At 45.7% G+C, this 21,505-nt stretch overlaps 1 protein-coding gene across 1 annotated transcript; it reads right to left on the bottom strand.

The window, feature by feature from the left end:
* Positions 1–2,095: 2,095 nt before the first annotated feature.
* Positions 2,096–7,748, bottom strand: si:ch73-206p6.1 (phospholipid scramblase 2). The gene is made up of 7 exons (XM_049027684.1): positions 7,636–7,748; positions 5,588–5,658; positions 5,267–5,309; positions 4,811–5,031; positions 4,294–4,455; positions 3,141–3,302; positions 2,096–2,912 (listed from the first exon to the last, which is right to left on the bottom strand). The coding sequence occupies exons 2-7, from the start codon at positions 5,654–5,656 to the stop codon at positions 2,883–2,885; spliced, it is 687 nt and encodes a 228-aa protein (XP_048883641.1). The 5' UTR covers positions 5,657–5,658; positions 7,636–7,748; the 3' UTR covers positions 2,096–2,882.
* Positions 7,749–21,505: the final 13,757 nt, after the last annotated feature.

Raw genomic sequence — 21,505 nt, 5'->3', positions numbered from 1 at the left:
TTTTATATTTAGCATTAAATAACCCACCTTAGGCATCGTAGCAAAAAGTCTACAAAACACTCAGGATGACAATGGCAATTTCACTCACCCCCATTAAGTTTATTGGTACAAGACTAAAGTAAAAAGTATAGACACTAATTTTAGAAGGGAAAAAAAAACATACACAAAGTAACTTTGTAGCGACTCAACATTTTTCCAAATTTGTCTACGGGAAGTTTGGAGCAGCACAAATGTAACCAGGACTCGATAAATGGATACCTTGTTAAATGTTTGTTTTTTTTCTTCCTGTTTCAATTGCACGATTCAACAACTGAATACGTCGCATTTTGGCAGAGTAATTGCTGCAAGTATAAATACTGGCGACGGCACAGGTCACTCGCACAGGCCACTTGCAGCAGCCATGGCATGGGCGTGATGCAGAGATCAGCCTTAAGCTGCAGCACTCGAGGGGCTGGAGGAGCATTCACACTCCCAAGCATCTGTAATTTCCCAACACAGGGAATTCTAAGCAAACAGAATGCAGCACTGTTTGAACTAAACCCCCACACTGTCCTGGTGGGGGGGGCACTGCTCAGAGGTCACAGAAAAATAAATAAATAAATAAATAAATTTTCAGGAAATGGCGCAACCCTAAAGCTGTGTTGATAATTCACATTTCCAGGGGTGGATTGATGTATAGACTGTAGCCCAGTGCTCTGGCAAGCATCAGGCCCCCACCCTGCCTTGAGAAAAGTACAGAGATTATTTGGGGATTGCTGAATTTCTCTCTCAGTCTTCTTTTGGCCCAAACAGCTTGTGTGGCCCGCTTGGGGGAACAAGCCAGGGCCGCCCAGGTTAACGTGTGAGACCCAATACAATGCATAGGACAGGAGAAAGGACAGGAACAGCTTTTATGGCTTTTTATGGCGCTTTCGAAGCAAATAACCGAGTCACCCATTCAAAGCAGGTTAGTGAAGTTGTCACCACGACCTGTGCACATTAACCAGGCAAGAGTAAACACATGGACTCTAACAGATGCTACCGAGGTCAGAGGTCAAAGTTGACATCACACTAGTGTGACTCAAAGACAGACTTCTTCAAATGAAACTCCCTCTAATGTTATACCCATCTGTAACACCAACCAAACCCAAAGTGAAGAAAGCTTCACAATTACAACCATCCGGTGCAGATGAGCAGAACAGAAAGGGTTTGCGGCTAATGGTTCAGTTAATATCTTATGCACAAAACACAGGTCGTGGTTTTGGCGCCCATTTCTAAGCAGAATGTGGGGGTCAGAGCCCAGAGTTGGTCATTTATCCAGTGCCCATTTTTGGAGGGGGGGGCTGTTAAGGGCCTTGCTCATGGACAACTACGAGGATGACAAGCTACCAAGCACACAGCACCCCCCAAAGGTAGGAGGCCCCACTGCGATTATAATATATTTATTAATCAAAGGTCGCAGCGGGGGTGCGAATGCCTCTTACTGAAAGATGAGACAGACCATTTACTTGGGACCTGGCTCAGGAACAAAACAAATGAAGGGACATAATCACGGTTTTTCGGAGAAGTTTAAAAATCCCAGATGTTTTGGGCCCCCGCCTTGTGGAAGGATATGTACTGATGAGAAGGGAGGGGGCCTCACGTGTAAAAGGGTGAATCCGAGGCCAGCAGATTGTTCGCGTAACAGCATCGATTTGTCAGCGTCGAAGTACTGGCAGACGATCACGTTTTAAATAAAGAGGCAGGCATGGGCGCCTTCCATTCCAACTCCTCGGAATGCATTCCAGAACGACCCGCGCAAAACCTCCCCCTGTTCACAACTTGCTTTTTTAAATAGCCGCATGCACATCTCAGAAACCGAACAGAACCAGCGGCACTAACAGATGCAGTACTAGTCGGGGATTAAATTCAGCAACTGCCGGACCATCACTGAAGCCACTTCATATACAATAGTTAGTCATTACTAATAAACGGGACATTTCGGTTTCGAGTCCAGAATACTGGGACAGTAGCAGGTATAATGCAATAAAGAGCTTCCAACCATCATGCAGCACTAATAATTACATATTAATTAGTGTTATATCTCACAGCTGACTTAATCACATTCAGAACTTAATTTACATTCACCGGCTTTATTGGTGACCTTCCCACATTAAATCATTGGTATCTGTTCAGAACAGAGAACTACTGGCCCCTGGTGGAACATTGCTGACATTTCAAAAGGATATTTACAAAAGCCTTAAAAAGTTAATAAATTAAAAAAAACAATAAAATTAATAGTTTAAATACATTTTTGATACGCAAAGTTAACTCATCTGTTTCCAGGAAGGAGGACAATCAAACCCAAAGAGAAAACACAAAGGAGGACTTATCGTGATACGGTTTCATGCTGCTTGTGAATTGTCTTGTCTGAGGTTGCCTTGTCCAGATGTTACAAACAGTGCAAAGCCTTGCTAGCTGTGTGTGTGTGTGTGTGTGTTTGTGTTGGGGGGCAGGGGGCGTCCTGCTTTCCACACCATCATGATGCTGACTGTCCGGCAGACGGCCACTCTGCTGCGTGCGTGAATTTTGCCCGGCCTCATGCTGATGAGCTCTGAGGTCTGAGCAAAAAGGCTAAAAGCCTTCAAGCCCACCCCCCTGTACCTGACAGTGACTGCAAGGGGCAAACCCAGGAAACACCTGCCCCAAATTCCAAATCTAACAGCACACCCCAAGGAGGAGGCCCTGGGGTGTCACCCCTGAGAGTTGGCCATAAGCCACATACCGCAAGAATCCCTTGTTTTGTGGAAAGTGAAGTCCTTCGTTCCAAACTGAGATGATTATAAGAGGAACACAGATGGATGCATCTTAGCAGAGGATCCCAATCCATGCCACGACAGGTCTTACTCCAGGATGTCCAGCTTCTACTGGTTGTTCTCAAAGAACATGAAGTCCTGAAGAAAATCACCACATGTCATCATGATGCTGGTCAGTGAACTCCATGAAATACATAGCTAAATGATGCTACACTTCTTTACTGTCCTTAACACTAATTTTTACAATGGCAGTATTAAGTACTCCAGACTGAGATACCCAAGGGCCCCGGTCAGGTACACCGAGGTACCTGAAGAATCCTGTCTGGCATGCTGATTGGAAAAAGGAAGATGGAGAAGCAGACTCACGATGAGGAAGCATGCGCCAATCATCACCGCCTTCATCCTGACGTCCAGGTCCATGGGGAACTGGATACCGAAGTTGTCTGTGTCGGTGAACACCTCCCGCAGGAGGCCCGTCCACTGCTTGCTGATCTTGCCGATCTTATTGATCTCATCCATGGTAAGAATCTCAAGGGAAACACACATCAGGACCAGTCAATGTGGAAACCCGATGTTACAGACATTTGGCAAAGTGTGGGCAGAAAGGAAGTGACGATCCACAGGTGGCTCCAAGACAAAGGTGTTTATCCATGGGACAAATACACTGGGGGGAAACCCAAACCAAATAACCACATGGGATCAGAAAGAAACAGGGAAAAAAATGTCAAGAACTAATTACACAAACCATAAAGTAACAGAACAACACATGGAGCTGGACTGGGTAACTGAACAGCACAACACACTCCTTTACATATTAAAGTACATTCACCTAATACAATGACTCACTGGAGAACAGAGCTGGGGCAAACAAGGAACAGGTGTAGCACAATCAATTAACCAATTAACACAGGGCACAGGAAAACAAGCAAAAGAATAGAACAATCAACAGGCACTGGCACAAGAGAACCGGCAACAGGCGGAATTAATAGGAATTTGCAAGCACAGAAACTAAAACCTTATACAAAAACTAGGAAACATTAACTGCATAATTAAACACTAGGAATAGAAATAAAGGATAATTAAACAGAACCAGAATGGAACAGAACAGAACACAAGCAAGGAAAACCTAGGACAAGAAAACTAATATAGAAAATAGACGCTTGGAAACAAAAACCCAATAAATACCACCAAGGCCAGCCTCAAACCAATCACCCGCGGGACTCTGAGCCACACGTTTAGCCTATTGAGCCATGTGGCAATTAGGGAAGCAGGAGAAACACATAAAGGTTTGACAAGGAGTGACAAGACGGGCTGGCCAGCGACATCTGCTGGCCAGACAGGGAAGAAATACTAAGGACAGGACCAAATGGGCGCTGACCCTGACTCCCGGCTTCTGTAATGAGTGTCCCAGCAGCCCAATATCACCCCAAAGCAGGATCCAAACCACAGCAGTACCCAGATTCATTAAAGCCAGCACCATGCTGGTGTAGGGTGAGAACCCGGACGGCGAGTGCCATACCTCGAAGTCGACGTCTGGCAGGCAGCTCCAGCCGCAGAAGGGCCCGTGGAGTTTCAGCACCTGCTCCCGCCGCTCGTTCTCGATGATGAACTTGGGGAAGATGGGGTGCCACTGCTGCAGCACATAGCCCACCGTGTTCCCCGGCGGCGACTGCACCTCCATCTGCAGGGGGGGGGCGTCATCACGCATTTACTGTCAATACCCACAGTAATTAAAAAATAATTAACACAAGAATTCCAACGTGACTGGAATGTTGGTTTTATGCACAAATGGCAAATAAAAATCTCATATCTCGTATCTCATATTAATTTGACTTCTTTTCATTCGTAATTGTTCGCTGAACTTTCCAATGCTTTACAACAATAAAAAACATCTGCAGTTTATGAAATAAACGGAAACGTGGTAAAAACCTGTGGTGTGCAAAAACTTTTGACTGATAGTATATATTCCAATTCCAGTTATATATACTATACTATAGACTTGGTATATATAACATCTGGTCCTGAGATTAGCTCACCTCCTGCAGGCAGCAGGGGAAGAGGCAGGACGTGCACTTGAGGGGCCGTGAGATGGTGATGACCTCGTGGCCGAAATTGTCGAGCACGCGGATGGTGAAGGAGCGCAGCGGGCCGCAGCACTGCCGGCTCAGGCAGTCGTTCTCCTCCACCGCGAAGAACACGCTCTGACCCAGGGAGTTGCGGATCTCGTACTTATTGTTGCTCTCGAAGCCGGCAAGGGCTGTGAAGGGGGTGGGGGGTCAGGCCAGGGGAGCAAGTAAAAACCCCGGAAGGAGGGAGATACAGACAGGCAATGGAGTCCGATACGCAGGGGTGGAGCTGACCTCAAAGAACTGCTACTGCTATTCAACCCCATAGAGTATAGATACACTGCTGTATGAAAAACATCCCAGACAAACATAAAACATCAAATCACCATTAATGTCCATCACACTGACATTGCTGTACAAACATACCTTCAATAAGTTCAACCCTTTGTTTTATAAGCAGCTGGTCAACCTGCGTGGGCAAACGAAGAACGCAAACATTTTTATTTACACATAACATTTGAACAACGTCAGTATCGACACTGCTAACCATCACTGAGCTCAAAAATGTAACCCTACAGATTCTGTGATCTGTGTTTACCTTCTCATAATGCATAACTGTGATTATATTTAAAGTATTTATCTGCATTACCCTTGTTTGTGCAATCCAGCATCTAAACAAACGACAGGTAATATAATTTCCTGGTGAGATGAGGTGAGACCTCAAACATGTAGAAGTGTCACACCTACCTGTGTTAAGTACTCCAGACCTGGGGGGACACCAGGCATGGGGGGGTTGGGCATCATGTACATGTCCATGGCTGGTAATGTCAGAGTGGGGGGAGACAGAGAGGAGCATCTTATTAAAAGATTCTACGCACATAAGATTAAAAACCGTGCAGTTGTGCAGTGAAATAAATTAAAATACAGCAGAGATTGAAAAGGCTATTGTTGACATTTGGTAGTTGGTACCATAAGCAAATCCATAGTTAATTATAGCGTTACAGAGATATATGCAATTTCTAGGTGCGTCTTGTTTTCGGATTCAAACACGTCGTTTTGGTGCCATCTACCGGCAGTTCCCACGAATCCTGCAATATTTAAAATGGGTGCGCGCGTGTGTTTTTATTTTACCATTTTTCAGAAAGCAAGAGAAACAATAAACATTTAACGGAAAAGCAGTACTGATTCACCCAAAACTATGGCACCATCACTTTGAAAAATCACTTGCGGGATTTATTAGTAACTGTATATACAAATCAATGTGTCACGTTGTGCGACTAAAATCAAAGCGCTGAGTTACAGTATTTCTGAATTATAAAACACTAAACCTGCTTCTTGGAACAAATCCGTCAATTGCCAAAACTAATTTACTGAGTCAGTCACACATTTTGTGAAGCTTTAAACGGTATTCACCTAGTTAAGGACAATTTGCAGGTCCGAGTCACCCTTTTCTTAAAACTCTAAACACATTCTCGTTCATCAAAACACATTTTGCACCGTGGTGAACTTTGATGCTAAACAAAAAACACAGCAAGCACACAGTAGTCATCATTTGAAGACAATGACTCAAAACCGTTCACGCATGTTTCTAGACATGAGAAGAAGCCAAAGAGGAACTAGAACATGGAAAACATAGGTGACTTGAGTTTCGACGTCAAGGTACGAAATCTTGAGGACACATGGCGGCTTCTCCCCGTATCGCTCAGCAAGGGAGAGCATTTCATGTGATACAGCTGAAGTTCTCGGTTCAGACCCAGCCTTGAGACATGGTGACGAGGCAGAATGAATGTTCTTCTTTGATTCTGGCTTGCAGTTGCATAACATTTTACTGTAATATGCATTTTGATGTTTTACTTTGTCCTTTACGGTAACGTTTTTGGAGAACTGAATACTGTAAACATTTCACATTGCTTTAAGTATAACTGTATACACATATTCTTGCTAAACATTTTTTTACTATAGACCTTTGGTTTCTGATTTTTCAAGACGCAATAAAAATTATTTACAGCAAATATGTTTCTCTTTATGCCAGTAACATTTTTGACTGGTATTTAAAATTTTTGCTGTAGTATGTAATGACTTTTCAGTAGTGTTTATGTACTGACTGTCTTGAAGCATGATCTGAAAGCAGTGTTTGGTTTAAGTAGATTGTTCGATTTTGCAAGACGAGTCCAAGGTTTTGTGAATGTAGTTTGAAAGTTGGGCTTTTGTGTTTACTGTTTTGGGAAAAGAATGTAATGTTTCAGGAAATGTGCTTTAGTAATTCGGAAAAAAACTGTAATACAAGAAACATATTTACATTGTTGACAGGTTATTTGTAAATAGCCTAACCAGTCTGGACAAATGCACAACCCATATTGCTCTGTACTATTAAAACCGCTCATAATATGAAAAGTTATCAGTGTCGTCCAGCGCCATAAATATGAAACAAGACACCGACCATTACGCAGCTACACTGCTTGGAAATATTATGTTTTAAACACCTGCGGGAAATGTAGTCTCACAAAGCCCCCATTTAGTGGCTTACACATAAGGCAAAAACAACACGAATCTGAACAAAATCAATAATGAGAAGGTTAGATTAACATTTTATGTAGGGGATTATTTAAACCACTATGTGCTTATATCACTAACGGAAACACGCCCATGATGGGGTTGCTACCGCTGCTTGTAAGGCAATACAAACAAATGACAAAATTTATTTAAAAGAGATAATGAAAATAGAAAATAATAAAAGACGACGCTGCCGGAAACTTTACGTTGCACGACTAAGGCTGCAGCCGGTTCACACTCACCTGAGCCCTGGGTAAGTAAGCGGACTAGCAACCTCCCTCCCGGACCTTCCTCCCACTATAACGGGACTCCCACGACGGGCCGGAACCGTGGTGTTTACTGTGGTCCCATTGGCCGGTTCTCACGGTGAGAGGGCGGGGTCGTCCTGTTTTCTGTAATCATATTGGTCAAATTTCATGATGCGAGGGCGGGGCCCTAAAGTGCCCGGATGTTGCGTGTTCGTTTCCATTCCGGTCCCTATGATGTCAGGGCAGTTCGGGATAAAGGGAGCGATTCCGAGAAAAGGAGACAGAGAGAAAAGGACCTAGGAAAAGTACAAATAGAAAGGTTCTTGGTGGGAAAACAATGCAATATTCCCAAAGAGAGATGTCTCTCCATACTCTTCCAGTCGAGTTTGCAAATTTGACGTCATTTGGGTCGACTCGTCTTTACTAAGGAGGCTGAATTCCCGCCGAGAACTGTCATCCCGACATCGTTCGTTTTCCTGATTGTTGAGTCATATTCAGCTTTGCATAGTACTGCTGTTAGTATACTTTTTTAAAAACAATTTTACAATAAGCCTAATATAAATTAATGTCAATTAAAATTATTTGAATAAATAGTTATGCATGTAAAACCGAATAGGGGGTAGGTACTGTTTAAAATTATTGCAAAATTTTGTCCGATAGCGTCCTCTAGCGATACTATAGCAAATTGAGATATTCCCGCACTTGCTTTTTATAGCATCGTATTAAATACAAAGCAGTTACAGTTCCTCATTTTCACACCTACTGGTGTCTCTGGTGAGATATGGAAACAACGCCGCGACATCTTAGGCAATTTTCGGAAACATTTGATTATGGGCGTCGCCGCCATTAAATCCACATTCATATCATAATTATTCGTTTGGGACACCCCCCCCCCCGCACACACACACACATTTAACATAAAATATTACTTTTATGCCAGTGTGTCTCCCCCCCCCCCCCCCCCCCACACACACACACACACATTCAAAATGCTTCTGACGCCCCTGCGTTTGATACAATTAAAAAAGCAGCCATTAAACCCCAGATTTCCCAGATCTTGACTTGGGAAACTGCTGATGGACATATAGCTCTGACTGGCAGCCTAATTATACCCAACAATTAATTATGTAAAAGTACAAATTGATATATTTCACTGTCCAGCACTGTAAGAATGGGGTCGTGGGGGAGGGTAGTTCCCCCTCTCCAGTCGCCTCAGTCGAAACTGCAATTAATTGGTAAAACCAGCATTGCGCTATGTTCTATGCTGATATTTGCTCCTGTGCAGAAGTTGTTTGTTGGCACCCTATGAGTAGAAAAAATAATAGTTTTTTGTGCTTCGAATACTTATGTTAACAAATAAGGTAAGCAGAATGCGGGTTTTTTTTTTGCGTCCCCCTCCCCAAAGTGTAAACATCAAACGCCGCCTATGACTGTAGGTGGCAGTATGTGACTTAAGGTTGGTTTTTAACTTGCTGGTCAACCTGTTAAAACACTGAGGGAAGACTTGTGACTAGAAGGTAGACTATCCTTCTGCATGGACAAACCCAGCAATAGATTTTTTTTATTATTAATTTAACGTCAAGAGAATCTCGCCCAGTCTGCGATTAGATTTTCTTATTGGCATTATTGGTGGTTCGACGAAGTTTATTTGTATAATCACATGTTTGATGCTTGGTCAAAATATAGTAGAAACTCGTCATATCAGATACACATGAAGGAAACATACTGGTATATAGTGTATATATGTGGCGTCTAGAAGTGAACTGAACACCGTATTCTAAACCGGTGAGATAAACTCGTGCGGTTTTGGACCCATTTATAATAGCACGGGACTGACATTACCCGTTTTATACATACACCCCTTCGTATGTAGGCTACTTCACACGTCCCTCGTCTGGCAAAGCAAATCAGCCACTAAGAAGAACACCCACACGTAGCCCCGGCTTCTGGACAATGATAAAATCGCACTAAAATAAAACAAACATCATGGCAGTAAAATGCTCTGGAATCGGAGGTGGTGAACAGTGTCCAATAGAGAACAGAAATCCTCCCATCTGGCTCAGAGACGGAGGACAAAAATAGCGTCTGAACATGCAAAAATGAATCAAATTTCTATCCAGCTGAAATGACAGCAGAAGGCTTATTAGGACTCATTTAAATAATAAATGATTCCCCAGAACACAATTATTGATTTTTCTGGAATACTCTAACGAGAATAAATGAAAATTGCAGGGCAGATTGGACGGCATAACAGCAGAGGCATGTTTAATTAATAAATGACTATTAGCATTTCTTGCATCTAGTTTAACACTAATTTGCCAATTTTATGGTTTCACCTTCCCCCCCCAAAAAAAAAAATAATTCTCTAAACGTCTAATTGAAAATATGAAACTCACTAGGTTTGCCTGTGAGTAACTTGCTGTCTGAATGTGCTTTATTTTTCCATGAACGTACTGCATTTTGTTTGTCTCTAACCATATGGTGAATGTGATAGATGCCCACTGTAAAACAGGCATTTTTACTGATCTGACACGAATTGCTTAAGTGCAGAAGTCTTTCACTGGAAACTGCCACATTTGTTAAAGTAATTACATCAAGTAAAAAGGCCGAAGCCTTTTGATTAGGCCTATCATTTATTAAATTTTCTGCCCAGTTATATATTATAAGCCCTATATAAAATTTATGAGGGTTTGATCAAATCTCTAGCGAAACATTTTGACGTCTTTGTAATGTAGCCATAATTTAATACAAACAATGGCGTTGACATTATGAACTTGCAATTCAAAGCCTCTTTGAAATCCCTGCAGCTGTTCCCTATATATATATTTACATCCGCTCACATTATCTGTGCCAAACAGCTGCCCAGAGACGGGGCCGTGCCGACCAGCCAACGCTTCGGTCAGTACCACTGGCCAGGAGGTCTGTTTTTATCTTGACAGAATCAAAATAAAAGCGTCTACCTACTTAGGAACGATTTCTGTTAAACAAACACCAACTGTTCAAACACATGGAATGATAAGTGACCTTTGAAAACAGTGGGACTCTGGTTTCTCCAGACATTTCTGCACCTTTTCAGAAATATTAAATAAATGTTTGAAAGAGCTCTTTATATACTTTATTTTGTGCACATTCTAAGAAATCCAACAACATAGCATGTTTGTTTTGTGTGTGTTTATCTTCTCTGTCATCCTCTTTGCTGGCCTACCCATGGATCATGGATGTTCAGATGTTTCCTGAGGCTCATGGGTCTATCAGATGGCTGGCTGTATATTTTGTAAACCAGACAGTAAAAACATCAAATACATTTATAAAAGACCTCTATTGCCACATGTCCAGGTTCTGGTGTACTGGTGCCCTAATGTGTCTGTGTTGGCTGAATGAGGGATTCTTCATACACACCTCAGTATAACACATCATAGCTCTGTTACATAAATCTGCTCTATTTATTTATAATAAACACAGACACCTCCACCCAGCCTGAGTGTGTAATGCATTCCTCCTGCTATCTTCCTCCCTTTCTTTTCACTTCCTTCTTCATTCCTCCTGTCTTCCTGCTCCCTTCCTCCTACCTTCTTACTGTTTCCTCCTCCTGTTTCTTCTTCTACCTTCATCTGATTTCCTTCTGTTCCCTTCCTTCTGCTTTCCCCCTTCCTTCCTCCTCCATTTCTCTTCCTCTCCTCCTTCCTCCTGCCTTTATGTTACCATTGTCCTTCCTTCATCCTGCCTTCCTCCATCCTTCCTCTTGTTTTCCTCTTCCTTTCTCTTACTTTCCTCCTCCCTTCTTACAGTGTGTCTCCCATCCTCCTGCCTTCCCTTTACCTTCCTCCTGCTTTCCTCCTCCCTATCTCCTGCTTTCCTCTTGTCTTCCTCCTCCATTCCTGCTACCCCCATCTTCCTCGTGTCTTCCTCTTGCTGTCGTCCCATCTTCCTCCTGCTATCACCCCTTTCTCCTGCTTTCCTGTTGTCTTCCTCCCCGTCTTCCTGTCCCCCTCATGTCTTCCTCTGTTTTCCTCCTGCTTTCCTCTCATCTTCCTCCTCCCTTTCTCCTGTCTTCATTCTTACTTTGTCTTGTCTTCTTCCTGCCTTCATCCTTTCTTTCTTCTGTCTTCCTCCTACCTTCCTGCTATCTGTCTGTGCCAGGAGCATGGATGGACGGCACGCCTCACTAAGGCTCCTGGAACCAGTTGCCAAGGCAACTTCATAATTGTTTTGGATTTAATCCAGACACAACTGGATACCAGTTCCAAGGCGTCACGGATATCAGAGGAAGCATGGGCCGAGAAGCAGCAGATGATGGTGAGTTATCGTGGCAGAGGACACAATGCCAGGCACTTCCTCGGGTTTTCATGCCCATTTTGCAGTGGCTGTAGGTGCCCAAATCGCAGTCGTGATGTGTCACCATCTGCATACGAGCCTGATTACAAAGGGATGCCTCGCAAACAGACACAAAGCGAGGTGTGTGTCTATTTTTGACACGATTAACACTCCCACTTGGAGCTCCCAGCCTGTTCCAGATTGGCTTTACCCAGATGGAGGATGTAATCAGCTTTGGAGAATCCTGGGAATCATCCATCTTCACATTCACCAAGCAGGTCAGTCATTCCTAGTATTTCAGAACCCAGGAGAAACAAACATATTTGGTTTTTATAAACATATTTCAATTTTTAACTACCTGATGCACTAAATATACAGCCACCCATTTCATAGGCACCATTCTTCCTGCTGTCCTCCAGTTTTACTCCTCCCTTTCTCCTGCTTTCCTTTTGTCTTCCTCTTTCCTGTTTCCTACCCTCTTTTTTTCCCAACCTGTTCCAGACTGCTCTTACCTAGATGAGAGATGTAATCAGAGACATTTGCAAGGCTTTGGAAATTCCTGGGGATCATTTATCTTAACAGTCACGAAACAGGTCAATCATTCCTGATATTTCAAAGCCCAGGAGAAACATCACTGTCTTGGGGAATCCAGCATCCTGCCAACAAAACATAGACAGACATTAAAATGTCATCAAAATATTATTCTGTTAAAGCCATTTTCATAGTAAAATAAAAAACCATAGTTCTATTTACCCATCTACAAGTAAAACTGCCCAATCAAGACATGCTATATGAAATTAGCACTAACTTACTAACTTTTAAACACACTAAGATCAGTTACAGTCGTTCATTTGTAAAGCATTTCATTCGGTTGTGATGTGGCTTGAATTTGTACATACTGAACATGTGCAGTAAGGCACCAACATTCCGCCCTCTGAACAAAAATGAAATTCAACCCAATATAAAATTGCCACGGCATTAAGACACAGAGAATTTATTTCTCATGTTAAACAAAGAATCTGTAGCTTCCAGCCATATCATGGCATAACATGGCCTCCATGCTGAAGGTCTTGGGCGCCATACAGAAAATGGGGGGGTTAATACGGCAGTTTATGGGAGAAATGCAGCTTCCAGAAGCTTCCCTGTCCCTCCTCTCCTTTCATCCCTCCCCTGCCCCCCCCCCCCCCCCCCCACACACACACACACACACAGAACATTGGTGATGAAGAGCTGCGTTGGGGTGGGAGGTCACGTGTTATTAGCGTCAGACACGAATCTTCCCCCAAAAAAGGGAGTTTGCGTGTCTTTCACAAAAGGAGGCAAAGCTGCGTAACCTGAGCACGGCGATGGGGTTACGTATCGTGTTCAGTGTGATTGCAGTGGGTAACAGAGCCGTAGCATTCATTTAGAGGTGGATCCTCCCCTGGATGCAGGTCCTCCACACTGCAGCACCGCCACTGGTGGAACTGCGGTCGTGATGGATGCCACTCTAACCCTCCTCTGAGCTGCATTTCAGTGTCCACGTGAGCAGCAAATCGTTTGACGAAGACGAGCAAAGAGCTGTACAGGGTTTGACGTTCCTCAAAAGTGTCATAAATCCAGCCAGGTGGAGTTAGGAAATATCTCAGCTAAAGAGCAGGAAGCCATGGGTGGTGCTGATGGAGTCACTCGCCTTTAGCCCTTAAGTGAGGCTGTTTAACCACGTCAGTGAGACTCGAACCTACTGACCATTTTCTGTCCCAGACGGCTAAGTAGCATTGTGGTGTCTCTGTGTGCTTGTTCTGGGCGGACGTGGGGGGGGGCTCGCTCTGACCACAATGGGCCGGCTTGTTCCCGAGTGAGGCCCAGAGCCAGAACATCGGAAGCCCCCCCGGGAAGTTCAAAGGCCTGCCTCTCTCCATCTGCGTCTGGCGAAGCGGGCCCTGGGCCCCGGGCCCTGGGCCATCTGCGGACCATACCCCCCCCCCCCAACAACACTTGAAATAACAAAGGTGTCATTTTTCAAAGCCCCCTCTGTCTCCCCCCGGAGTGGATCTGCAGCCATGGTTCAGTGGAGGTGGGACACCGCTGGGCCTGGACTCGCGGCCCCAATGTCCCATCCACAGGTCAACCTGCCTCAGGGTTTCGGGACCTGGCCCTTTTAACACAAGGCACTGTCGGCGGGGGGTAGCAGGGGTAGGGGGTGCTTGTGGCCCACAGTAACTTTGAAGAAGTTTCGCACTTTCTGTTTAAAGTCTCATGGAACAAGGCAGCCTGGTTCACTGGCCTCTAGTCTAAGGTGCAGTGCACACATTGTCAAACAGAGGGCGCTGCAAGCCCAGATTTCTGAGTAAGACACAAAAAGGAAGGGGGGTAGACATCTCCATTTTGGGATATTGGTACTGGATGTGAGGACTTGGCATCCCCGGCATTACAAAATGAGCGCTTTGTGTGTTTCACTAGTGAGGAGCAAGGACGAATTTCACAGTGCTGACGAGGCCTTTATAAGCACAGGCAGTCTTAAAGGGACACCGCCTGGGGGGGCCCTGGGGTCTTTGTGTGTGGCAAATTATAATAGTAATCACTCATGGCTTTCTGAAAAGAACAATATGATAGAGAAAATATCTGCGTATCGATGGCAGGGTCCTGCTTCCGAAGATCAACGAGTAAAAGAAAAAAAAAAATCGGATAGAACATAACCCATTTAGTGCATAACGAAATAGTGTGACCATTGTAGGCAGTTAAAGCATCTAATTCAGTTGCTTAACTCTATGAGACTGTCTGTCAGATTCACATCAACTTTTAAAATTTTATTCAGATGATGCCTGGTGTTATCCAGACTTTAGAGAGAAAGAATTTTATAATTTAAGATAAGTTAAGAGAAGATGTAACAGAAAATTCAGTCTCCTGTACCTGTGTAAAGCATGGCAGACATGTCAACAGAATGGTAATGTGGGGTCTTGTATTTACATTCATGTTTATTAATTTATTTGACGCTTTTATCCAAAGTGACTAATCGTACAAAAAAGGCCTACAGTGTTTTATGAGCTCAGATATTTAACTGAATTTGGATATATATTTAATATTCCCTTTAACAGGTCATATATGTTGCACAAAATATCGCATTATTTGCATCTTAATGAAAATGATATTTGAATTAGATTGGTTTATATTTTATTGTTCTTGTGAAATATATTTTAAAAATTGGTCTGTTAACACCAGTGATATATTGTTCTGCACAACTAAATAAAATCTGAACATGATAAGAAGTACGAAAATAGATAGATAGATAGATAGATAGATAGATAGATAGATAGATAGATAGATAGATAGATAGATAGATAGATAGATAGATAGATAGATCTTTATTGTTACTATTACAAGAACAGTGAAACTGGCTTTGTATTTCACTATGTGTATACAAATACTCATTCCTGCTTCACTGGATCTGTTAGTATGTTTGTGATATGTATTTATTTCATGCATTAGAATAAACAGTCTTTTGAATCTAAAAATATCTACGCTGAAATACATGCATGAAATACACCAACAACTAATTTTTGCATATTATAAAAAAACACATTAAAGAAATTGTTATTTGCGTCATAATTCTTGTTTTGCTGAATTTAGTCAAACTTTAACATTTGACATGTATTCATCTAAGATGAATCAATATCTTGAGACCCATTTATAAAGCACTAAACCATTCTAAAGCAACCGGGTGGGGGGCACGATCTGCTCCTTTACGCTGTTCTCCTGATGCACCCCCCATCCCCAGCTCCCCACGGGTTTTTGTGTTAATGCTCATTTATTAACCACTTTAGCCGTTCCGACCTCGGCAGCTTGCTGTGTGTTACCGTGTTTTACATGCAAATTGTATGCATGCTGCATGCACGTTGTTGTTCTCTTGTGTTTATTGTGCTTCCCGTTGTATGCTGTGAAGGCTGCGCACGGGCGAGTACTTTACTGTACTTCACTGTACTTCACTGTACGACAAGGAAGCAAATGAAACGCCCTGGCGGAGTGATTATGAAGTTAGACGGGGATATGAAGGGGCCTGTAATAAACCGCTGCCCCCCCACCCATCAGCAAAGTTATAGACAACACAGCATAACCATAATCCCCAAGACAGCGATAACACACCAGCCGAGGTGGCAGCCAGCATAATACCGCATGGCCCTGACGGGCGGTGTTTTTTAAGGTGATTAATTTTACAGACAGACTTCCGATACGCCGGTGACGGACAGATGGGTGTGCGGATATGGATTTGGCCCCCGATAATGGAGGGGACATCACGCCTCTGCATTGGGGCCTGAAATTTGACCCCAAGTGCTCAGGAACGAGCGAGGGCACTGAAAAGCCAGCAGGGGTGATCTATCCATCACACAGCCAATGCTAAGGCAGGCTTCCCCTTTGTTATTCAGTAATCCGGCTGATCCGGCCAGACGGCCAAGTGGTCGCGCCCACTGGCTGGGATTCCCGCACCTGATGGATGCCAGGGCATCAGGGCGTCCAAGGTCAGGACGCAGCGAACGCGGACGTGCCGGGATGCCGTCTGGATGTCAGCCATGCTTTTTTTAAACGTTAACACCGATACGGCGTAATGACGTCCGCATCGGCGCCGCTCAGTGCACGAGTTCAGTGCTCTGGTCCCCTGCACGGATGTCATCCCCGGGGGCGTGCCGGGGCGAAGCTGACCACCTCCACAGATCCCCCGAAAACCAGCATCTCCTTCGAAGCTCACAAAGACACGATGAGCTCCGATTAATAAGCACAACATTAATCACTGATTCTCAGAAGGAGAGTCACGCTGAGACAGCCCTCGCAGGAAATGCGGCTAATTGCTCCGGCTGCGAGGATGAATATTTCCTGCTGCATGATTGCTGACAACCTTGTATTAGAGGGCACCACCGGTGCCTTTCAGCAGGCTGCGTCATTCCTATTACGGACAGACTGGCAGATAAACATGTCAGATAGACGTCAGATGACCCCCCCCTGACCACCGAAACTGGAGTCACTGCAGAGGGGGGTGAGGGAAAGGCCACTCATGCTCCTGTGTGACATCACTGTGGTCTATTACATATTTAATGATGATATTCTGCTCTGTCATTTTATCTCCCTGACAGGCGCAGATGAGGGTGCTGTGAACGACCCAGAAGTTCTGTACATCACCCCCCAGTGGCCAGGTGTTGAACAGCCCTGGGCTCCTCCTACAGCCGTCTGGGCGGCTTTACTTCTCCCCCACTTGGCTTGCCTTCTTGCCCTCCCCCACCTTTCTCTGTAAAACACTCTCTACCAGGTCACTGAGACCCAAACTAACCAGTATGGCCAGGCCTGCAGGTTTGTGGTGGGGGCAAGACCCCATGGAGGGTGGGAATTGCGCTTGCAGTTTAATTGGGCCTCATTTGCTCAGACACAGAGCTGGAGTGGACCCATCTGCATTATTTCCTCAGTAACCCCCCGCCCCCCCCCCCCCCCCCCAGGGAGCCTCCATTCCATACCTGAGGTCATTAGCCACCCAGAACCTACCAACAGGGAGAAAGCAAGCGAGTCACCTCCTCATCCCAGAGGTTGGCAGTTGGTCCTTACAGTACCTTACGGAAGTCTGGGCGCCTCCTGACTGTGCGAGAGGGGGCTGTGGGAGGTGGGTCGTTGTCTAATCACAGTCCATGAGGTGATGGTTTTTTTGGGGGGAGGGAGGGGGCATTTCAAGCGAGATGCCTGGCATTACGTGGATTAATACAGCCTCACAGTGCAAGTCCCCAAACCTGAGCCACTCCACCCTCTGTGAGACCCCCCCACACCCCTGTCCTCCCCACCTGGAATCAGCCCATTATCCTGAATTTCACGGCACCTCTCAGGATGCCTAAATGGCGGCGCACCCGCCTGGCAGGACCCCGTATCGGCGGGGGCCGCCGTGGTTGCTTTTAGTGAACCGGCTGCATTAGCGCATCCGCTCCGCAATTCCTGGAAAGCCGTGCAGGGGAGAAACGCCTCCGTCTGTCTTTTCAGCGCCCGCAGGTGGTCGCGTCCCGCTGGTAGGCTGGGGGGACGGCCCCTGTGCGGGATTTTACTCAGCACGGGGGCACAGGGGTGGGGGTTGGTGTGCCACAGGGTAAACATTAAGCAGCGCCTATCAGACGAGCCGTGACTCTGTGGGCACGTGGCTCAGGCACCCAGAGGGCCAAACAGAGGCCATGTAATGGTGACTAAGCATTACCCACAAACCAGTTCCCATCTCTGGGACTTAGAGGCAGCCACGAGTGGCTCTGCACAGGAACAGGGAATGCCGGACAGGACATTACCCCGCAATTCCCCACCTCTGCCCAAACGTTGGTGGTCGCTGTCATTACTGGGGTCCGTGTCTAATGGAGGGCTGCTTGGGATCTGTCACAGCAGGATGTTCACTGTGTCTGTCCTCCAATGCTGAAACCAAAGCCCTAAAGTAGTATTTCCCAATCCGGTCCTCGGGACTTGTAGACAGTCCATGTTTTTGGGTGCTGGGAGGGAGCAAAAATGTGGACCAACTCTGGGTCCCAGAGGACCGGATTGGAAAACCCTGCTGTAAACCGATTAATTATAAATTAGCTTGTACATTAATGCCACATATACAGCCTCAACAACTGTGTCGTTAGTGTTTAGTTTTGTTCAAATCATTCACTCCTTTATAATTAGGGAAACCCTTTAAAACTAGCTTCCTAAAGCTAAAATTCTAGCTTTAGAATATCGATTTGTGCCGTAAGTGTATATTTCCAGCAATGGTTTCTGTAGCACATAAATAAATAAGTGAGCTACTGATTGAGTTACAAACTCATCATGATGGGGAGTAGGTGAGGGATTGTGGTTCAGCAGGGGAGATGCGAAAGGGTCTGGGGTGCAAGCACTCGCCCGCACCCAGTACAGAAGAGGAGTGAAACAAGTGTTGCTGGGGTCCACTGTGGAGGGCAGCCGGGGAAAATCCTGGGGTGGGGGTCAACTTGGCTTGATTTGTGGAAAAGGACGGTGGATTTGGTGACACGGTGACACTTCTGTCACCTGTGGGAGAGCCGACTTCACCGTCATACTGCCACTGCTGGTCTTGCACTGCATCTTGGGGTCCACCAACGCCGGGGGCTCCCCCGCTGCCATTGCAGGGGCACCACTGGATTTCATTAGTGGCCGTGTGAAGCAGGACGGGGCGGTGCAGGGATGGAGCGGCAGGGTGTGGATGGTTATAAGTGGTGGAGGGGTGCAGCCTTGAAAAGGAACAGCGGTGCCCTGCAGGGGGCGCCGAACAGAACGAGCCTCAGCTGAAGGGTGCACTTATTTCGCCCCCACCACCTAGGGGACGTTGTTATTCCTGGGACCCCAGTCAAAAAGTTACTACACTGCCCCTATTGTAGTGACTGTTTGTAGCCAACAGATGGCAGCATACAAATTGAGTGATGGCGAACACTGTGCATAGCTCCCCTCACCACAGTGCCACAGGTGTGGGGTGGGGGGGGTGCTGCCTGATCTCCAGTGACCTGCCCCCCTACACCCCTTACACCACTGCATCTGCTATGTTCTCCTCCTCCTGAATGACCTTTGACCTCTGTCTACTGGTTTTCCCCGTTCGGCAGCCACAGGTCGCTCTTATCATTCCAGTAGTAAGTGCTGCATATTTTTCTATGTCGTATTTTGTTCCCCTGCTGTTCTGAGCTCACTTTGCTCCCCAAAAAACAGCCTAGGCCCCCCAGCTCGGGTGAGAGGCCCCCCCAGTGGGGGGGAGCGTGAGTTATCACCCGCCGTTGCTGTTGGACAACGCGATTAAAGTCGTCAATTAAAGCAGTCGCTTCAGCCGTCACACGGCGCATTAAAATTTAATCCTAAATAAATGTACCGTTGTAATTTGATTTGAGAGAATTTTATAAATGCGTGTAAAACTATCTAATGCATTATGCATGGGCTGAAGTTTGTTGCATAAATAAACAGGCAATTAAGAGCAGGAATGAGCAGCGTTTTAAGGCTGTTAATTATTCAAATGAGGAAGCACGCTGCCCTCTACCTGCATGCAGGTCCGCATCGGCGTGGTGATTAATACTGGCGTATTACCATGGCAATTCCATCACTATTGTGAGGACGGCCAGGATCCATTTATTTTCGCAATTAAAGTGCGTGATTAGAAATGCAAACATAATTGGGATGTGAAGACCCGCACGTCTCTGATTAGCACTGCGATGCATCTCAGTGACGTGTCACAAGGACACACCAGTCGGGCGAGTAAAGCCTCTCTAAAAACAATCACATTCTGGTTCTGGTCTGTCATTCTCAATTCTTGTTACCCATCACACTGGCCCGACGTTGCATGAGGGGCCAGCAGACCCAGGGCACAGCGGGAAGGGGGGGGGACAGTTTAATACGCAATGCATGTTACGAACCAAGAAACGGGAAATAATAATCAGGCAGGACTGGAAGGGTCCCTGGGTCCTTCTGCCCACAGAATAGGCGTTTACTGACGACCCCTAACAGTGTGACGGAGATGAGGTCTGGTGAGCTGCCAGCGGCCGACAGGCACCCCTCCGTCCGTCTCCAGCTCTGCCTTTCCCCAAACTTCTGCTGGAGATCCCGCCCTTGCAGGCTTTTCCTGCAGTCACACTGTCAGAGGCAGTCAGGCCTGAAATCAATCACTCACTCCCATCGAAGGCCGCCAGGCCAGCCGCTGTTGTGGCGCGACCATCTGGGCCCTCGCACGCTCCTCGCACGTACATGTGAGCGTGCGCACGTCTGTGCTCCGCAGCGCACTTAAACCCACACGAGAAGCCGTGAAAACAGAGGGATCACATCATCACTAATTAAACTGTCGAACCATCGATGATGAACAGCAAATCCGTAAAATCCGGTGAACCTCCAAGCGGAATCAAGGCCAGGGGAAGCACTGATGGGTCACGATCACCCACCATGTCATCACCATCCCAGAGTCTGCCATTAGAGGGCAGTAGAGGACAATGCATCAATCATGGCCGATTTTTGCCTCTAAGTAACAGCAACCTTTGGCGGGGGGTCTAGCTGTAGCCCGCTGGCATACTCACCACACACACAGAGACAATGCAAAGTGGATACAGCCCCCCGACCCTGATTTTTTAAGGGGGAGTGGGGGCGGCACCATTCACCATGTGAGCAGTGCGTTGGCCCAGCATGACAGTACGGTGACTCACCTGGAGCCCTTATCCTGACGCAGTGAAGCTAGGAGGTGTGCATGACCCCAGACGGGAGCTGGAGGGTGTAAATACACACGTGGGAGGCGTAAACTTACATCTGCACATTTACACAGTCATTTATGGAATTCCGGATGGTTCCCTGAACATTCTGCATGACATGCACCTATAAATGATCCTGCCATGACATATTTCCTGATTATCACTAGAAAAATTACTTGACTAATCGATTGCATGATTTACATCGTAAAAAGTAACACTGGCAGTGTACTTAAACCTCACTTTGTATTAAAACCATCCAACAGGGTCAGAGGCATGAGCTGGGGGTGATTCTGATGACAACAGGGACCCATGTCAGATGATCAGGAAAATAATTCTGACAATATGTATAATCA

This window comes from Brienomyrus brachyistius, chromosome 1 (genome assembly GCF_023856365.1).
Source record: "Brienomyrus brachyistius isolate T26 chromosome 1, BBRACH_0.4, whole genome shotgun sequence".
NCBI classification, from domain to species: Eukaryota; Metazoa; Chordata; class Actinopteri; order Osteoglossiformes; family Mormyridae; genus Brienomyrus; species Brienomyrus brachyistius.
This window is presented reverse-complemented; position numbering and strand designations above follow the sequence as displayed.